Source organism: Physeter macrocephalus, chromosome 10 (assembly GCF_002837175.3).
Source record: "Physeter macrocephalus isolate SW-GA chromosome 10, ASM283717v5, whole genome shotgun sequence".
Taxonomy (NCBI): Eukaryota; Metazoa; Chordata; class Mammalia; order Artiodactyla; family Physeteridae; genus Physeter; species Physeter macrocephalus.
The window spans coordinates 86,105,174-86,125,744 of record NC_041223.1 but is presented as its reverse complement, the minus strand read 5'-3'; the positions used below and the strand labels follow the sequence as shown (position 1 = coordinate 86,125,744).

The 20,571-nt window shown below is 43.4% G+C and overlaps 1 protein-coding gene across 1 annotated transcript in view; it reads left to right on the top strand.

The window, feature by feature from the left end:
- The window catches only part of IMPG1 (interphotoreceptor matrix proteoglycan 1), a 96,326-nt gene that overhangs the window by 9,750 nt on the left and 66,005 nt on the right, over positions 1-20,571 (top strand). Inside the window, exons 2-7 of the mRNA XM_028494727.2 lie at positions 6,430-6,663; positions 12,301-12,467; positions 12,736-12,764; positions 15,177-15,241; positions 16,024-16,127; positions 19,505-19,657. Coding sequence (XP_028350528.1) covers positions 6,430-6,663; positions 12,301-12,467; positions 12,736-12,764; positions 15,177-15,241; positions 16,024-16,127; positions 19,505-19,657 — 752 coding nt within the window. The remainder of the gene's footprint in view (positions 1-6,429; positions 6,664-12,300; positions 12,468-12,735; positions 12,765-15,176; positions 15,242-16,023; positions 16,128-19,504; positions 19,658-20,571) is intronic.

Genomic DNA, 20,571 nt, shown 5'->3' with positions numbered 1-20,571 from the left:
CTCTGCCTCCAGCTTGTGAATGACCTGGTACTGTTGTTCCAGAGAAACCCTTTGGTTTCCATATCATTCAAACTTTCTGTCAAGCCAGGCTAGAAAACTGCTCTTCTGAAAACTATCACATCCCATACATTTGTGAGATACAACTCCTCATCCACAGACCTCAGATTAACCTGCAAAATTCCATTCTGATTCTCTTATTCGTAACCTGTGTATTTATTTAAACTCCACATTCTGAAACCAACGGAGATGGTGCCCCCAAAATTTACATGATGGGTTAAAAATTGGGAAGCAGAAAAAGGTTAGTAGAAGTTAAGTTAATGTAAGGAAGAGATGACTAAAAGTGGCTTAACAGGGTTGGTCCTACACGGATACGGAGAAGGTATCTGCCTATCCAGGGTGATCTGAGGGGTACTAAAACATCCAGCTGCTGGGGAAGACACTGTTTCTCTCTGTCAACTCCTGGAAACAAGCCTTAGCTAGGCTAGCCAGCAACTTCAACATAATTGTTCTCACCTCAGTTTCACATCCTGTTTACTTCAACCTGACCTCAGCACTAAACCAACGCCACTCACCGTTTTCCAAAGAAATATACTTTACAGTTAGTCACAGCTTATAGAAATAGCCTACTCTTCTAACTTTCAAGACTGGCTTATCTGGGGGAGAAAGGGTTTTGCTGATTTTGCTTATGTATTCATGTGAAAATCATTTCCAATCCTTCACATTTTAAACTTAGCTGCTAAGATGCTTAAGTAAATTTAGCACCGCATGAAGAAGCTAAGTGTTGATACTGTGGTTTCTCACAACCTCTGACACACGAATGCAGACCTTGAGGGCACTTGAGAGTCAAGGGCATCCCATGGTCCTGAATTGCAGCAGGAGCAGTGCCTCTGGAACTGGCAGGTGGCTGTGAACGGGCCTTGGCCAAGAGGCTTGTTGTGAAGGATTCCTCGCCTTAGATGAAGGCAGGCTATGAGCCCTTCAAGCTACCCCAGGACAAGTGCCTCAGTTGCATTGCTCTCCTTTCTGAGGACACAGAAGGCGGGTCTTTTTGGAGTATGCTCCTCCCCCTTCTCAACATCCTCCTCTGTCTCCCCACGAAAGGGGTGGGGAGTGAGCACCCATTTTTGTTCTGGGTCCAAGACCCTGCCCTGCTGGACCCCTGCCTGTCCACTCCCTGACACCTACCAGACATGAAGAGCTCAGGACCCCAGTTGCTCACAGGTCATCCCCCCCGGGGCACAAAAGAGACCACTCCCTTTCTCTTTCCTTTTTTTGGAAATCTATAGTTAACATTTTTATAGATCTTTTTAGATTTTTCCATGTATATGAACAGATAATTATTTTCCAAAAATTGGATCAACAAAATATATTTTCATACCATTATTTTTAATGCTTGTCCAGAATTCTAATGAACTCTTTTTTTTTTAACTTGGTAGGTATTTTTATTTATTTGGTTTATTTTTCATTGAAGTATAGCTGATTTGCAATGTTGTGTTAATTTCTGCTGTACAGCAAAGTGATTCGGTTACACGTATATATACATTCTTTTTCATATTCTTTTCCATTATGGTTTATCCCAGGATATTGAACATAGTTCCCTGTGCTCTACGGTAGGACCCTATTGTTCCCTTTTCTCTTTTCTACTTCTCCCTTCAACTTCCTTTCGGTCCCTGCCCTCTCACCAAGCCGCATACGCCCTCAGCAAAATTTCTCGGCATCTCACCTATCGAGTTGGTTCTTCCTCTTTTTTTTAGTGCAGTGAGATGGATTTATCAATACATATGTATCCATGCAAATACGTAATAGAATAGAAGATGGCAAGCTTTACTTCTTACGGTGGTTTTCCAGAGTCCTAACCCTTTCCTTCTGACGTAGAACTGCGATGGCCAAACCTATTTTTGCAATGTGAAGAAAAACAGTGCAACCGCTCTAATGCTTTGAGAGAAGGGGGCACTGATGTTCACCCTCAGCAGGGGGTAGTGGTGTGGAGACAAGGAAGGCTGCCGTGGCACCCAAGTTTCCAAAGCTTCAGGGAGGGCAAGAGTGTGGCATCCACCCCGCATCACCGATAATCAGTCTGTAGGCTGACTATCGTGAGACTGCGTTGGCTTCGTATCTCATTACAGAAAATCACTGAAATTTTCCCTAATTTCTATGGTCCTCTTTCCCACCATTTACTCGCTTGCAGCAGGCTTGTCAGGATGGAATTTCACTGGGAGCTACCCGTAGGAAGATAAAGGAGAAAGCAAGACGTAGGAGCTCTTGTCATCTCCACTTGATCATGCAGAAGACAGTGTGCTTAAAATCCATGCAATTTTCTGGAACAGCATTAAGCAAGTGTTCAGTACATAATTTCTGAGGCGTGTTCAGGTATGTTAAGCACAATGTACCTTTAGTTCCCTTGCTCTTTGGAAGAAAAAAATTTCAGGTGGGTAATTGAGCATTTCCGCTAACGGAGGGGCCGGGACTGGGATGTAACAGATCACAGGCAAGCTGAGCGTTTGCAAAACGGTCAGAACTGCTTACTCTTTTTTGGTAAGTCTGGAAAGTATATGCAAGATTAAATTTTTATTTTTGAAGACTTCCAGTTATTGATTTGGTCCTGGAGTGTTACCCACTTTCTCTCTGTGGAGTTCTATTCCTCAAATGGAGATTTTTATTCTGGAGGAATTCCAGTAGCTTTTGTCTCCACTCCTGTTCATTCATTCATTAGGACATCGCAGCCTTTTCCCTTAAGGAAAACATAATGGGTTCACTAAGTGCTTTTACCAGTGGCTGTCAGTCTCATCATAATGCTGCCGCGAACGCCCCATTCTCCTTTTTCTGTTGTCTGTTACTGTCACTATATGTGTACAGTAACCCTAGATCGTAAGCCTGCAGGGTTAGATGGTGAGAAAACATTCCTCTAGAGGAGAGAGTCTGGTGAGAATTGGTCCAAACAGCCTGGCAAGGACCCCCTTGAATACATAACCAAGAAAGAGGCTGCCTGGTGGGCAAGATTGAGCCCTGAAATGGAAACTTTGTAAGCAATCTATGATTGGAGGCCAACTTTGGTACAGGAAGGAAAAAAAGAAACTCTTCAGTGCGGTACTAGGGAGGTAATAGGTTTCCAGGATGCCAGTCAACATCGAGCCCTACCAGCCTAGAACCTAGAGTGGAAAAGATACCTTTGACTGAAGGGCTGAGCTTCACGTGAACTAGTGGACATGTTTAGGCAATGCTTAGACAAGCTAATTTTAACACAATAAATGAAGGGGCCAAAGCCCAGTATTTCAGAGCTGCCTCTCCACCCCAGCGAGATCTGACTTTTTCTCAGGATAATGTAATGTTTGAATTCAGTGTTTGAATCAAATGGTTGTTCATTAATTTCCCTTTCTGTACATTTGGACGTTTCCAAACTTGTCACAGCTACCCTGGGTGGCAGGATACGGGTCAGCTCCAGGATTGAGCTGTTAAAGGAATTTAATTTAAACCCCAGTTTAAACCTTCGGTGTTGACCACCTTCCTCAGTCTGCTGGAAGTTGCCTGTCTGTGGACCTGCGGTCCTCTTCGCGCCACCTAAATATTGATATTTCCCATCTGCCAGGCCTTTCCGGAGAACCTCCCAGCTCAATGGGAGTCCATCCCGCCATGCTATGTCTCAGCCCTTCCTCAAATGGTCTGTTTTGCTGCAAAATCACAACCTTCACCACCACCCTCATCAACAAATGCCAGTACTGAACACGCACAATCCCAAAGTCAAAGAACTGATTATTGGGGTTCCGTTTTCCAACCTTCAGTTCTCATTATATTATGTGTTCGATAGCGACACCTTCTGGTGAAGTGTCACAATAGCATGTTGAATACCCCGGGCTCTACGAGCACACTGCAAACATCAAAATAAAAAATAAAAATAAATAAATGAAAAGAAGGAAGGAAAAAGGGGGAGGGAATGAAGAGAGGAAATGTTGATAGCTTTGCATGTGGTGTCAGGGGAATCCTCCGTCACTCATATAGGACCTTGCTTTGTTTCAGGAAAGGAAGTAAAAACAGATCTTTCAAAGAGTTTTGCTCTAAGTGCAAATAGAAAAATGGGTCAGTGGCTGGAGGGAAAGCGATATCAAGAAAGAATCTTTTCGGTAGAAGGAGAAAATAATAGAATGTTTGCAGGCTTATAGGAATGATCCGGTAGCAAGAGAGAAAAATGATTCAGTAGGTGAATGAAAGGAGGGTTTCTGGAAGAACGTCCTTGCGAGGTGAAAAGGCTGGGATCCAGGGCGTAAGTAAAGGAATTGGGCTTAGACAGGAGCACGGACCAGTCATCAAATAGTCACAGGAGGGAAAGCAGAGTATTTGAGCACAGATGCAGCCAGTGAGTGGATGCAGTGCTGGAAATCCGAAAAGTTATCTTCTGCTTCCTCCTGCTGTCAGTAACATGGGAAGCAAGGTCATCAGCTGAGAGAACTGGCAGCAAGTGCAGGAAATCTGAGAAAAGTTGTGTGCCGTTCTCCGAGAGAGAGAGAGAAACTCAGAGGACCAGAGAAATGTCGTGTGATATTACTGAAGGATCATAAATTTATAAAGTGAGTCCTAATGGTTGTTTTTCCCCAGCCATGTTCAGCTACTAGGGTGCCCGTGAGGAGGAGGCAAAGAGCCGTATTTGACCCTGGTTATGGTTTTGCCTGTCAGGTACAGTAATGGGGGCAAGAGAGTGGAGGGCTCGTCCTCCTAAAGAACCAGGCAATATTAATACTCTTTGCTATTGATACCTATGTTTGTAATTGGCTCCATTTAGTATTTTTTCATTGGTTTACTCTTGGATAAATTGAAAGATTCTGGGGATGCTGATTTTACTAAATTATACTTTGTGTATAAACCGTCTCCTTCCTGTTCTTCTGGTTTTCATTCACAAAAGAATTTGGAGAGCCTTCTGTAACAAAATGGGAACTTAAATCTCTGTAAGCCACATGCTGGTGGTCTCCAGGGGCCAGAGCGAGTGGTCCCAACTGTTCATCCATAATTCCTTTCCTAAATGGTAGAATGGCTGAAAGGAAAGAGCTGGAGTGGGAGAGGAGGAGTGGAGATCTGACCACACTGTTAACATGCTCTGACACCTCTAGGCCTCAGTACCTGACTGAGTGGCAAACTGAGAAAAATGGTCTCTGTTTCGTCTATACACTAGAGCTTTGCTGAGACTGATATGAAATAATACCGATGGAAAAAATTCAAAATAAAATAGTACTCAGTGAATGTAAGTTATTTTTATGAGAGGTCTACAAAGCTAAAAATGAAATCCAGACCTAACCCTACCAGTCACCTCAGTGCCAGCAGGATGAATGGCTCCGGAGTTTAATCCTCTGCCAACACCCTCTCTTTGACCTCCCCTCCATCCGTGCTCTCATCATCTCACAAAAAATATCAAGCTTGCTCTGTAAATGAAACTCTAAGGCCCCAAATCACTTTCAACCAGATTGCCACCCACAGAGCCCTGCCCTCAGAGAAATCCTAGGGCTGCTGTTAATAGGCAGGGAGGTTGTTTGGTTGCATTTTTTTCCCCTAGGTTTTTAGAAGCACTCCACTTCCTCATCAAGAGTACACCTCTGGGTACCACAATGCTACATCATTCCCCACTTGAATTATAATGTCTATCTAAAGAGGCATCTCTCGGGAGGCTTGAGTGCTAAGTGGGGAGTGATTTTTAGAGAGATGTGTGGGAAAAGGTTTCAATATTTGGCAGCTCCTAAAGTCAAGATGATTTGAAATGTTGTTTTCGTTTTTCTTTTTTTTTAATATGCTTTATCAGCCCATTATGCTATTCCCTGATTTCTGAAAATGTCTTGTCATTGAAATATCACATTTGGCAGTTGCCGCAACATAGAACTTCCATAACCCGCAGGATCAAATTTTTAGTTTTTTCCATCCGTTTATTATATGCTTCACTTACAGCACACAAATGTATATATTCATCAGGAAGTCAATCCTTTTTTAATTGAAATATAGTTGATTTACCATGTTTTAGGTGTACAACAAAGTGATTCAGTTATACATGTGTATATTCTTTTTCAGATTTTTTCCACTCTAGGTTATTACAAGATATTGAATATAGTTCCCTGTGCTATACAGTAGGTCCTTGTTGGTTATTTTATATACAGAACTGTGTATCTGTTAATCCCAAATTTCGAATTTATCCTTCCCTGCTCCTTTCCCCTTTGATAACCATAAGTTTATTTTCTATGTCTGTGAGTCTGTTTCTGTTTTGTAAATAGGTTCACTTGTATCATATTTTTAGCTTCCACACATAAGCGATATCATGATAGCTGTCTTTCTCTGTCTGACTTACTTCACTTAGTCTGATAATCTCTACGTCCATCCATGTTGCTGCAAATGGCATTATTTCATTCTTTTTTACGGCTGAGTGGTATTACCAGGAAATCAATCTTTCTTTTACAGATCTCTCCATTAAAATATACAGTTCTGAAATTAAAGACACAGACAATGCCGCAAGAATTGAAACAACCGAAAATACCGGAAAAATTTACAAAGTGTCAACAATGAGACGAATATTCGATTTGGCAAAGCATCGAACCAAAAGATCAGCATTTTTCCCAACTGGGCTTAAAGTCTGTCCACAGGAACCCATGAAAGAGATTTTAGCAAGTCTTCAAGCTTATTACAGATTGAGAGGTAAGGAAAGAGGCGCAGCCTGTTCAGGCTTTCCCTCTCTTCATCCTTTCCCTTTATCCATCCCAAGGTGGTGTTCAGCCCAGAATTTCCAGTCTCTCATTCAGTCACAGGAGTTATAAAAATCAGCCAACTGATCTGAGAGTTATGAATAATAACCCTTCGAAACCATGATAGATCTGTGCTTGTATGTTTTAAAACCATGTCCTGTGCCACACAGAACCATGAAAGTATTTAACAAGCCACCAGAAAGCCTTGGCCTCTGGGTTTTACCTCTTTGTTTTATTTTTGCCAAAGCCCACTATTAAATCCTAATGTTTAATAAGCACAGGATGATTGCAGTGTCAGGAATCTGTGCAAGCTGATTTATGACTTAAGATTTCACTTTTCATAAACCACATTACAATCCCAATCCTCCCTCCCTTCTTGATAAGTTTCAGTTGTTTATTGCTGATCCAGTAAAAATGTCTGAAGCTGGGAAACCTGGAGGCACAAATTAGCAGTGGTTACCAAGATATAATGCAGGGGTGTTAACGGGATTTACAGCACAATTACTGTGGTTTCCATCAGAGTTACAGTGCAGTTTTTACCCCAAGACAGCATGACAGGACTCTTACAGCATTCCCGGAAATCATGATGGAGTTCAATCACACCACAGCCATCGGTAGCTGTCCTTGTCATTCACTTACCGTGGATGAAAAAAAATCCCATGGCTTCTTCTTTAAAGGAAATAAAAGAATCTTTGGTAACTGCTATTAAATTCCCCAGGTAACTTGTCTGGCTGTATCCTAGACGCAAGTCACCTTACATGTGAAAATTGAGAACGTTTACTGATTTCCACCTTGATCATAATAGATGTTTGCTTCCACTCCAAAAAGCACAGTCACCCTGCTCTCTTTCAAGCCTATTGACTAGAGCAAGCTGGTTCAAGTCTAGCCTGTGATGTGTTGCACATTCTGACAACTGAAAACTATGCCATCAACTAACATCCCACCAAGTTCTTAAGTATTTACATCTCTAAGATGTGCAAAAGTTGAATTAATCTGGGTGTTCTTATTGGGTTTGGGAAGCATAATTAACTAACAGTATCGAAAATATCAAGCCCTGGGTTTCCCTGGTGGCGCAGTGGTTAGGAATCTGCCTGCCAATGCAGGGGACACAGGTTCGAGCCCCGGCCGGGGAAGATCCCACATGCCGCAGAGCAACTAAGCCCGTGCGCCACAACTACAGAGCCCGCAAACCACAGCTACTGAGCCCACGTTCCACAACTACTGAAGCCCGCGCGCCTAGAGCCCGTGCTCCGCAACAAGAGAAGCCACGACAATGAGAAGCCCGCGCACCGCAACGGAGAGTAACCCCTGCTCACCGCATCTAGAGAAAGCCCGCACACAGCAACGAAGACCAAACGCAGCCAAAAATAAATAAAATAAATTTTAAAAAAACTCAAGCCCTGTGTTCCGCATATGTGTCATTTTATGTGGAAGTAAAAAGACGCTTTCTGACAGAAGCCACACCCGCAGAGAAATGACAGCTACTGGATTAGAGTCAGAAGGAGGGCGCTAATTATAGAAAATCAAGTGCACTATATAAAAATTCTGAGGTCCTAGCGCAGCACCTCTGCTTCTGGATGCAGAAGCAAAGAGGTCTTTGGGAATGCAAAGAAAAGACAGTGCCATATGTAAAGCATTCATTTTGGATGTACCTACACATTGATCAGACAATGACACTGGTAAATTTCATGTTCTCTGTTAATGGATAGAAGCATAAGTACGTGGGATATGCATCACATTGACTATGAACACAGCTGTTGCTGTTTTCACATAACTCCTAATCCTTTACGACGTTCAGAGATAGGATGCGTCACAGGTATTTGTAGAATAGACTATTTATTGCTGCAACCAAATTTTTAGCTCTGAATTTTATTCTTAGCTCTTTATTCTTGATTAGGTTTGCCTCTTTCATTCTTGCTTCCCTGGATGAAACAAACCACTGTTTTTCTCCCCACGGCAATGACAGCCTATTGTCTTTATGGCTGCCCCTGGGTGATACGAAATTTCACTGTTCACCAGCGTGGGTTTCTTAAGTCTAACAAATTGGTTCACAAAGAAACTAGAAATAAGACCCAGCTATAAAGCAGTGTTTCTCTGAAGAGCAACCCAGTTATTGCTCTCATAGCTGCTTTTACAAAATTATCTTGTTGCCATTTTTCAGACTTAGAGGAGACAGCTCCCACATTCCTCAAATCAAATGGAATACTGAGCTATTTCTCTTCCCAATGCTTAAAGCAACACAAGGGAAAATGTTGTGAGCTTCCTGATAGAATCGCAAAGATTTCCTCAGAAAGCACAGACACAAGGGTCAAGGTCGTTTCTGGTAGTTTCCCAGGCAGAACCTCTGTTCCCACCACGCAAGCTCTCTCCTCTGTGACTGTCTCCCTTCAAAGTCCTCTGTGAGTCCTTTGTGATTTCACCCCTCCCCATGTCTCTCCCTCTCTCTCCCTCCCTCCCTTCCTCTATCTCTCCCCACTCTCTCTTTCTCCCAACCCCGATATTAAAAGCTAGATCTTTCTTTCACGTTAATGTGTGACTCGGAGAAAGTTAAAGGTGAAGGGAATCCTAGTTCTTGCTACTCAAACTGCTGTCCACAGACCAGCAGCGTCACGTCCCCTGGGAGCTCGTACGAAACGCAGATGTTCAGATGGTCACCAGACCTACTTCATAATCTGCGTTCTCATGTTGATAAGATGCCCAGGTAATCCTGCTCCTTCGCCTGCGGCCCGTTCTCCCACCTCAGGGACACAGAAAGCCCTCTTCCCTATTCAAACCTACTTTTCCCAAAGGCTCTGAGAGAAGGTTCTCCCTGAAGCACAAATGCCTGAAGCTGCTTGAAGAATTATTTCCCTGGGGCACTGTCGTTTACAGTGATCAAAATGTCGGGATGAAACAGGGACGGGTATCTTTTCTTTAGCCGATGAGGGGTAGGATTTTGGTGACTCCTCCGATGTCCTTTTGCCGGCATCCTAGAAGCTCAGCACACATCAGGAGGCACAGAATCCTTCTGTGACCCAGAGAACAGGAACACCAGCCCACGACTCACTGGCAGGGTCATCCATCCTTGCTGAGGGAGCCTCAGATAAAAACCTTAAAAGGACCTCAGGGCTGGGAGGAGTCTGAAAACCTCTGAAAAGCTGGATTTTTCTAACCTCTTGGTTTACTTTTCTGCACCATCTTTGTCTGACTCTATTGGGAAGGAGTACCACAAGGATTTTGGAGAGAGCCAGAGCCTTGCCTCTCCAGTATATCCCCACAGTTGCTTGAGATCTGACCACAGAACCTCAGCCTTTCTGCTTAATGCCTCAGCCTAGGCTGTTTGATGATGTAGGGAAAACCCCAGGCAACACACACCTCAAATGTGGAACACTCGATGGCACACTTGAGGTGGTGGGCACGGCAAACCGCCCCCCCACCCCGGGTCTGTGGGTTCTGGTCAGGTTGCTGCTAGTAAACGGCCTGAGCTTCTGTTGGTCTGGAATTCTCTTTACCTCTTAAAACAGAAAGCTAAGAGAAACCCCGATGTGGACCAAGTGGGGAGTGAGGGAGGGTAAAACACTGGAGCAAGGGTCTCCAGACTGGGCTTCACCTACCTTGTTCCTCCCCATAACCCATAACCCCTCTTCTCTGCATGGCAGTCAGAGGGTTTCTTTAGAAAGTCAGATGATGTCAGCTTCTACTCCAAAGCACCCCCTTGCTCCCCAGCCCTCCTGAGTTAAAGATCAACATATTACAATTGCTCACGACCCAAGTCTTCGATCTTTTTTTCCCAACTTAATCCCCCCAAATAATTTTTAAATTAGGTGCCCTCTTGAGAGCTTTTCTGTTGACATCTAAAGTTTTTCATCATAAGCTTAAATAACTGGATAAGGTGTAACTTTTGGTGAGCTGTAAATATTGATATTGAAAATAAGATAGGAATTAAAGCATTCTCGTATATACGGTGGAATCTATCATAGATACTCAATACTTACCATCAAGTACTCTACAAATGCATGAACAAACCCTTCCAAACAGCAGGCAAGGTCACGTGGTCCCTTTTCCTCCACACACCCACATTCCATTCCACCTCTCACTGCAGAGTCTTATCTTAATGTAATTTAGGTCATACTTGCAAGTCTGTTATGGGTTGCTCTAAAATACTTCTCAGTAACAAAAATGTACAAAAATTGAAATTACATTTTTTACTTATTTCTTAAGTAAATAACTTATTTTACTTCTTTCCAGAAATTTCTTCTGGATTCAGTTGCATTTAGAATTATTTTTAATATATACTTGATTAAAGGAAGTAGATATAAGTTTGACAAAAGTTTTTATGGATGGATCTAACCTCAGATATTGGTTTGGAGTAACTAATGTTTAGAGATGCAAAATTAGGAACAAAGCTTTGGAAGGGGCCAATTTAAATGAAGGGCCTATAGCTTAAGCTCCACTAGCTTCTGCCTCTAGATAGATGGGGTTGCTTTGGTGCTTTCCCTCTATTAGTTCATGTGCCATTATTTATTATTCCTATTATGTATTGCTAACATTAGACAGGATTTAACACCCATTTTATCCCTATTCTTTTCCTTAGTTTCACTTAAATGCTGAGAAAACGTGTTACATAAATAAGTAGACGGGAACAGATGGAGTTTTGTTACAGTAGCATCCTTATTCTTAAGTTCCTCTGGCATTTTATGCAAACAATCACATCGTGATCTGCCATCATTATTTTTAATGATCTATCAGCTGTCGACTTCATTAGGACTTCTTCTAAGGTGTTGAAGGCAAAGCATCAGAAACTGCCCTACTTGCAAAAACTGTATGTTTGCCCTTGACTAAGTTCACTCCCTGTCTTCATCTCAAACACAGTTATTTCAAATACCCTTTGTGTGGCAACCCAGGGGCACTGCGCCGTCACAGGAAGACTATATGGATGGGGAGATGGGGGAAGGATGACGGCCAAAGGGCAAGTGAGGAAGGAAAGATGTGTTGTTAGGCAAACCGATTTAGGAAAGCACGATAGGGAAGTTGAGATCTAGGAATTGAGTCTCTGTAAATGTCTGTGTGCCTGTTTACCCCTTGGAAAGTCTGCAGATCCAGCGGGGTACCTGTGCCCCAGTTGAAGATGACTGGTCTGCAAGACCTGCACCATCTCTGTGCCGCTCACCACATACTTCCACGTTCATCCTCTGTGACTCTCAGCCTTGCTCTGGCCACAGTGACCTTTTTACTGTTTCTTCAATGTGCTCAGCGTTCTCCAGCCTTGGGGCCTCTTCCCAAACTGTTCAAAAGTCACCTTGATCATGAGGCCTTCCTCAACCACCCTATTTTAAATAGCAGTCTTACACACACACACACACACACACACACACACACACACACACACACAAAACCCTGTATTCCTATCTCCCTTCTTTTATTTTTCTCCATGGTGCATATAGGGGCTCAATAAATATTTGTTAAATGAATTAAACTCTATGGGCTATAGGCTATTGTATCAGCATAAGCCGTGACAGAGCTTGCCACGTTTAAGATTGGGCTTGGGTTGGGAGAAGGGCATCTTCTCAGGATGTGGCCGTTTTTCACTCCTGATGGCACTGCCTTGCAGTGTGCCAGGAAGCGGTGTGGGAAGCGTATCGGATCTTTCTGGATCGCATCCCTGACCCAGGGGAATACCAGGACTGGGTCAGCGTCTGCCAGCAGGAGACTTTCTGCCTCTTGGACATCGGGAGAAATTTCAGCAACTCCCAGGAACACCTGGATCTTCTTCAGCAGGTGAGTTTAAACACGGAGTGTTGGGAACCCGGTCCAAAGAGCTCCCAGGCCTCCAGACCCTGCCCCTTTTGAACTGGTTCCCCCAGCGTAAGGGGTGGCTGAAGAAATGCTTAGGGAGATCTGAGAAAGCCAACAGGAGTTTTCTTCCTGCAAAATAACATTTTACAGGCTGATTGAAGTGGAGTTAAAGGGAAAAGGGAATGAAAATAGACTTTGGCTCTTCGGTTGGCATTGTCTCTTGATAAAATTACTTTTTATCTTCCTACAGAGGATAAAACAGAGAAACTTCCTTGAGAGGTGAGTACCCAAAATACAGTGCAGCACGCTCTTGACTTTTGAAAGATCACATGATGGAGTGAGACTGAGCTATTGTGCCTTTATATTATCTCAGCTACTGAGATCAGAGTAGGTTATTCTGACAGACCCTTTATGCATATTTTTGCTGAAGATAAATGAGTATATAAAAGGGAAATGGATAGACCTTATAGATTGAGATAGATGTTTGCACTATATTTGCCGATAAAATGAATGCAATACTGTTTGATAATTACCTGACATGTTTTTTACTTATTAGATACAGAGCAATTAAAACAGCTTAATTTTTAGAACTGATGAAAAATATTAGTTACATCAGGAACACGTTGAATGCAATCAGAGAGCAACCTGAATCTTGAACTCTCATTTGGTATTCTGTAACGTGTTAGTATCTCTCAAACTAAACTGAAGCACTGAGCTGTGTCTTCTACAAGAGCCGAATATCAAATAAGAAAATCGAAATGCAAAGAAAAAGCAAAGTACATCCAATAAAATGATTAAAGAAGAGAGATGCTGTTGCCAAACTCTAAACTCACAAATTACACTCGTAAGAGTTAGAAATCTAAATCTGAAGATAATAATACTGCAGAGAGAGCCACAAATTGGGCTGTATGAATTACAATTCTTTATAATGCTGTTCACATTTGTTCCTTGGTTTCTGTTCCCTTTGTCACAGCCTGACCCAGGACCTTATTAATTTACACTGTGCAAAACGTCAAATCCTTGCCTCTAACCTCTTCCCCTCCTTAACTTGCATAACTGCTCCTGGGTCGACACATCTGAGATATTCCTTTTTATACACTGAGCCTTGTTCAAAGGCTTTTCAAAAATACTCCCGCATCTTCCCCTCGCCCTTCTGAATGTCCACTCCCACCCTTCTCCACGTGCTCTGTGTGCAGAGGGCTGAGCGGGAGGGACTGACTCACTGGCCTCCCTTGGCCTCTGACTTCTGGGAAGGACCAGCCAATGTGGATCAGGAGATCAGAGGGAGAAACGGAGCGAGGTGAGCGAATTTATCACCTCCCCACGCGCCCCACCTGCAAAGTCTTCCAGGGCTACGGACCTCTTTCAGCAGCAGCTCGGCTCCTGTCAGGCAGCCCTCTCTTTCCACAGAGCCTTCTCTGTCCCTGATGGGCAGTAACTGCTGCATCATCTCAACCCTCCTGGAGAGGGGAGCTTTTAGCACCTCGCTGTCATCACCCACGGGTTCTGCCCTCGCCCTTGTGGTTGCTCGTGTACTCTTCCCACGACTTAGTAAGTAAGGCCTTTATTAGACTTTGCTCAAATTACCCCAGTCTGAGTGAGCCATTTCTTCCCTCTCAGGACCTCCACTGAGGCAGAGGCCAAACTAATTCATCAAGGCCTTCACCCCCTGACCTTTCCAAATTTGCCCTCCATGAGCCGGGATGCCACCACTGCCACCATGACACTTCCTCACCACGTCCAGACCTCACCCTGCTCATGCTGGGCTCTGGCCACAGCCTTCCCCTCTGCCTGAAGAACCTGTCTTCTCCACCCCACCCACCGAAATCCTGCTCTCCTTGCAGGCTCCCTAGTCCCCTACAACAAGAGAGGACCTAGCCATTCCCTCTGGTCTTCCACCAGTGTGGGCCACTATGAGATCAAACAGTCCACCACGACTATATTGTACAAACACAGACACAACCCTTTGAGACCTAATAGCTTAGAGTAAGAAATCTCTCAGTGAGCTTCACTGGCTACCACTCCTGCTACTCCTTTCTAAATAAAGCTTGCTAGAATGGGCTAATGTGATATGCAGACAGCTCCATAACCGTGACCTTGGATGACACCCCCTGGCACTGCAAACCTACCCACAACTCCCTGGCAGGTTACCATTGCAGGCAATGATTACGTCCAGAATAGAGATTCAAGACACCTTCATTACCCAGAAATCTCTCTCTCTCATTTTCGTAACCTCAAGAGTTACTTTATCAGATAAACTTAATGACTCTCTGAATTTACAGGTTTGGGGGTCTGAGATTTTAGCGAGACTATTTCAGTCCATAGATCATGTGATCAATTATCTTTGATGTCAAGGACACAGCTGAAGCACGATGGGGGCTATAAAACATCGGACCCCCAGAACCATCTTTGCCTACCTTGAAAATGCTCCCCAGAATGGCAAAAAGCCAAGATGCTTATGAGAAACCCTGGAGTCAAACATAATTGTTTTGGGGTTGTTTCAATTTTTCTTCAAAGAAAATAAATTAGAAGATTACTTCGGTGAATGAAAATATAGGTAAACCTAGTTTTAAAATATACTTTCTCTCGAATTTTTAGGTCTATTCAGTGTAAGCAAATTTAAATGCGTTTCCTCTATTGTCGTCAAGCTCCTTTTCACCATCTCTTTTTTATTTCCTATTGTGCTAATAGAAAAGATGAAATAGCCACAAAGGAGACGTTAGGAGAGCCTGGTGAAACCCCTGTGTTTTCAACAGGTAAGCTTAGAACACCTTGTTTCATCTGCTACTGAACCTTAATTCAAACCATCATGAAAGCATGTTATTTGAAAAGCAATGGGTAATTGAAGTTGACACAGTTTATAATGCACTTTCTCAAAACTAACTTGTATTACTAACCTTACAAAATAATTTAAATTCATAGCATATGCCTTGGAAAATACAGAAAAGAATAAAAACAAAACCGAATCACCCATTATCCTACAACTTGGAGGCAATCGTCAATATTTTCCGACAAACGAATTCAAGATAATGTATTCATGTGTCCTTTACATAGTCACAAAAAGAAAAAGTAACCAGATCTCATTAGGCAAAACCATTTAAGTGTAACACATCTAGGGGAGCTCCAAACTTGCGTTCTGGAAAGGAATAATGAGGAATTGAAGTGGGATCAAGAGTATGAGTTATAGGGGCTTCCCTGGTGGCGCAGTGGTTGAGAGTCCGCCTGCCGATGCAGGGGACGCGGGTTCGTGCCCCGGTCCGGGAGGATCCCACGTGCCGCGGAGCCTGCGCCCCGCAACGGGAGAGGCCACAACGGTGAGAGGCCCGCGTACCGCAAAAAAAAAAAAAAAAAAAAAAGAGTGTGAATTATATTTTGCTCAAGAACATATCTGTGTGATCTTAAAAAAAAATGAGTTCAGATTGCACCTAACATCTGTAATTTCCAGAGTGACAGGAAAAGCATGGGACATGGTGACCTCATTCTAATGTAAACTCCTCCAGTCTCATTCTCGTGCCTATACTTTTTAAAATTTCCACAGACGTTGCCAGTGTCTCACCCGGGTCCCTGCCGCCCCCTCCTGATGACACACTCCTCAACGAAATCCTCCACAACACCCTCCCGGACACCAAGATGCCTACAATAGTAAGAAGTTCTCAATCTAGCTCTTCAAACGTCTGTCTGGTTTCATTAGTAAAACAGGGAAAGACAAGGGATGGACTGGCCATTCACTGTTATTAGTGCTGCATTTTTATCACCCCAAGTAAGAGTGGGTGACTTCCTTCTATTCACTGTTCTCACTTCCTCCAAGGGAGGGACTGAGAGGGAAAAAAAAAATAGATTGGAAACTAGGATAAAGTGAGAAGTTGCAACTGAATTATTAACTCCAGGAGGGCAGGGGCCCTTCTTCCCTCAGTGCCTAACAGAACCTTATGTACAGCAGGTGCTCACCAAGCATTAGAGTGAATAAATGATGGGTGAATGAATGAATGAATACATCAGTCAACCCATCACTGAAGTCCTTTCTCCACTGAAGTGTAAGGGCAGCAAGGGCAGAGGTCTTCTTCCGAGTCATGTCCAGCACGAACAGACCAGCTAAATATCCAAATGACCGAAATCCTGCATGTCAAGCCGGGGATAAATAAAAACAGTGTTTTCTGGCTAAAAGCAACACTGGCCACCACTCTGAGTGAAAGGGCATGCAGGATTGTTAGGGAATTGAATGTTGGTTATCACTAAAGGGGGACTTTTTAATTGAAGTATAGTTGATTTACAATATTTCATGAGTTTCAGGTGTACAGCAAAGTGGTTCAATGGTTTTATATACTCCATTTAAAGTTATGACAGAATAATGGCTATATTCCCTGTGCTGTACAATAGATCCTTGTTGTTTATTTATTTGATACGTGGTAGTTTGCATCTCCTAATCAAAAGGGAGACATGCTTAACCTCTCCAAAAGCTTTGAGCGCAGACCCTCAGTGCACAAGCAGGCAAACACCACTCCCTTTGCTCCAGTGATAGAGTTGTGGCAGGGCAAGGCAGGCAGCAGACCCAGAAGAGGGCAGTAATATAAGGAAGGGACCCCAAATCAGAAGGTGGATCTTATGCTTATGCTGTCACTGCCACAGGTCTACCATTCCCTGTGGTCTGTGAGCCTTCTCTGGCCCTTTCCTCTTCCTGTGACCCTCCCTCCAAGGCCCAGATCAAAGCCAGAAGGTGAAGGCAGGAAGTTCAGTCTCACCATCTCTACATGGAAATTCAGAGATGAGAACCCTGCTGGCCATTCTCTCTGGGCTTTAGGCTGGATGACTGTAGACTTGATGGAACTACTGCTATGAACAAAGAATTTAAATGTTTTGTTTTTCTCACCGCAAAAAAAAAAAAAAAGAGTATGAATTATATTTTGCTCAAGAACATATCTGTGTGATCTTAAAAAAAAATGAGTTGATTGCACCTAACATCTGTAATTTCCAGAGTGACAGGAAAAGCATGGGACATGGTGACCTCATTCTAATGTAAACTCCTCCAGTCTCATTCTCGTGCCTATACTTTTTAAAATTTCCACAGACGTTGCCAGTGTCTCACCCGGGTCCCTGCCGCCCCCTCCTGATGACACACTCCTCAACGAAATCCTCCACAACACCCTCCCGGACACCAAGATGCCTACAATAGTAAGAAGTTCTCAATCTAGCTCTTCAAACGTCTGTCTGGTTTCATTAGTAAAAAAGGGAAAGACAAGGGATGGACTGGCCATTCACTGTTATTAGTGCTGCATTTTTATCACCCCAAGTAAGAGTGGGTGACTTCCTTCTATTCACTGTTCTCACTTCCTCCAAGGGAGGGACTGAGAGGGGAAAAAAAATAGATTGGAAACTAGGATAAAGTGAGAAGTTGCAACTGAATTATTAACTCCAGGAGGGCAGGGGCCCTTCTTCCCTCAGTGCCTAACAGAACCTTATGTACAGCAGGTGCTCACCAAGCATTAGAGTGAATAAATGATGGGTGAATGAATGAATGAATACATCAGTCAACCCATCACTGAAGTCCTTTCTCCACTGAAGTGTAAGGGCAGCAAGGGCAGAGGTCTTCTTCCGAGTCATGTCCAGCACGAACAGACCAGCTAAATATCCAAATGACCGAAATCCCGCATGTCAAGCCGGGGATAAATAAAAACAGTGTTTTCTGGCTAAAAGCAACACCGGCCACCACTCTGAGTGAAAGGGCATGCAGGATTGTTAGGGAATTGAATGTTGGTTATCACTAAAGGGGGACTTTTTAATTGAAGTATAGTTGATTTACAATATTTCATGAGTTTCAGGTGTACAGCAAAGTGGTTCAATGGTTTTATATACTCCATTTAAAGTTATGACAGAATAATGGCTATATTCCCTGTGCTGTACAATAGATCCTTGTTGTTTATTTATTTGATACGTGGTAGTTTGCATCTCCTAATCAAAAGGGAGACATGCTTAACCTCTCCAAAAGCTTTGAGCGCAGACCCTCAGTGCACAAGCAGGCAAACACCACTCCCTTTGCTCCAGTGATAGAGTTGTGGCAGGGCAAGGCAGGCAGCAGACCCAGAAGAGGGCAGTAATATAAGGAAGGGACCCCAAATCAGAAGGTGGATCTTATGCTTATGCTGTCACTGCCACAGGTCTACCATTCCCTGTGGTCTGTGAGCCTTCTCTGGCCCTTTCCTCTTCCTGTGACCCTCCCTCCAAGGCCCAGATCAAAGCCAGAAGGTGAAGGCAGGAAGTTCAGTCTCACCATCTCTACATGGAAATTCAGAGATGAGAACCCTGCTGGCCATTCTCTCTGGGCTTTAGGCTGGATGACTGTAGACTTGATGGAACTACTGCTATGAACAAAGAATTTAAATGTTTTGTTTTTCTCAAAAATACTGTTTCGTCAACAGTGAAAACTGCTGTTGGAAAACATTATTGAGATTAAACATATTCACTGCAAAATTTCTAAGACAACACCAGTCTGCCTTCTCTCTTTTCTCACATTACCTGCGTCCCATCTCCTTCAAAGTCTGATATAGGTCCCGCCTTCTCCTGTAAATATCCCCTGAATATTTTATTTCACATTCATCATATCCTCCCGTTAACATCCTTTTCACCACCTACATCTATATTTATTCTTTCATTCAGCAAACATTGGGCCATGCACTAAAGATACTAAGATGAGCAAGACTCAGTCCGGTCCTTCAAGGAATTTATAGCGCAAATAAGGGCAACAAAATAGCCTAAGTGGTGTAAATGCTTTCATGAAGGGCACACAGTCATAAAATGATGGAGTTCTCAAGGATTCTACATAATTAACTCATCGGAGCTTTGATACTCCGTGAAATTCAGAGGCCACTGCTAGTTAATAGGACTTTTATTCGAGAAGCACTTAAGGCTTCAGAACCCACTTCCTGAGATAGTACCAACATATATTATACAATGCAACCATTTGCTTGTGGTTTATATTAACAGAATCCCTTCTTTTTTTTTTTTTTTTTTTAACTCTAACCCAGGAAGGAGAAGTAGAATTCACTCATGCTGCTGAGGATGTGCTAGAGCAGAAGGTAGAGCTAAGCATCTCTCTGGCAAAGCAGAAGTTCAAGGAAGAGCTCACCGACTCCCAGTCCCCGTATTACCAGGAGGTTGCAGCCAAGTCTCAGCTTCAGGTGAGTTGAACCCACCCCACACAACCAGAGCCCAGGGCAGGACTCAGATCTGGGAGTCAACAGCACAGAAATCCTCTGGGCTCATCTTCCTGTGACCAGGCATTCTTTTCATTTTTTTTATTTTTTGGTTTGTTTGGTTTTTTTTACCTTTTGACCCCCTTCACCCATTTTCCTACCTTCCACCCATCTCTACCTCTGACCGTCACCAATCTAATTTTTGTATCTATGAGGTTGGTTTCGGGGGGGTTTTTTGGTTTGTTTTTAGGTTCCACATATACGTGAGATCATTCAGTATTTGTCTTGTTCTCTCTAACTTATCTCACCTAGCATAATGGCCTCGAGATCCATCCATGTTGTCGGAAATGGCAAGATTTCATTCTTTTTATGGCTGAATAATATTCCATTGTGTAGGATGTATTCCATCTTCTTTATCAATTCATCCATTGGTGGACACTCAGGTTGTCTCCATATCCTGGTTATTGTCAATAATGCTACAATGGGGCTTCCCTGGTGGCGCAGTGGTTGAGAGTCCACCTGCCGATGCAGGGGACGTGGGTTCGTGCCCCGGTCCGGGAGGATCCCACGTGCCGCGGGGCGGCTGGGCGCGTGGGCCATGGCCTCTGGGCCTGCGCGTCCGGAGCCTGTGCTCCGCAACGGGAGAGGCCACAGCAGTGAGAGGCCCGCGTACTGCAAAAAAAAAAAAAAAAAAAAAATGCTACAATGACTGTGAATCTTTTCAAATTAGTGTTTTCATTTTCTTCAGATAAACCCCCAGAACTGGAATGAAGTGGAATTGCTGGATGATATGATAGTTCTATTTTTAATTTTTTGAAGAATCTCCGCACTGTTTCGATCGTAGCTGCACCATTTACATTCCCGCCAACAGTGCACAAGGGCTCCCTTCTCTCCACACC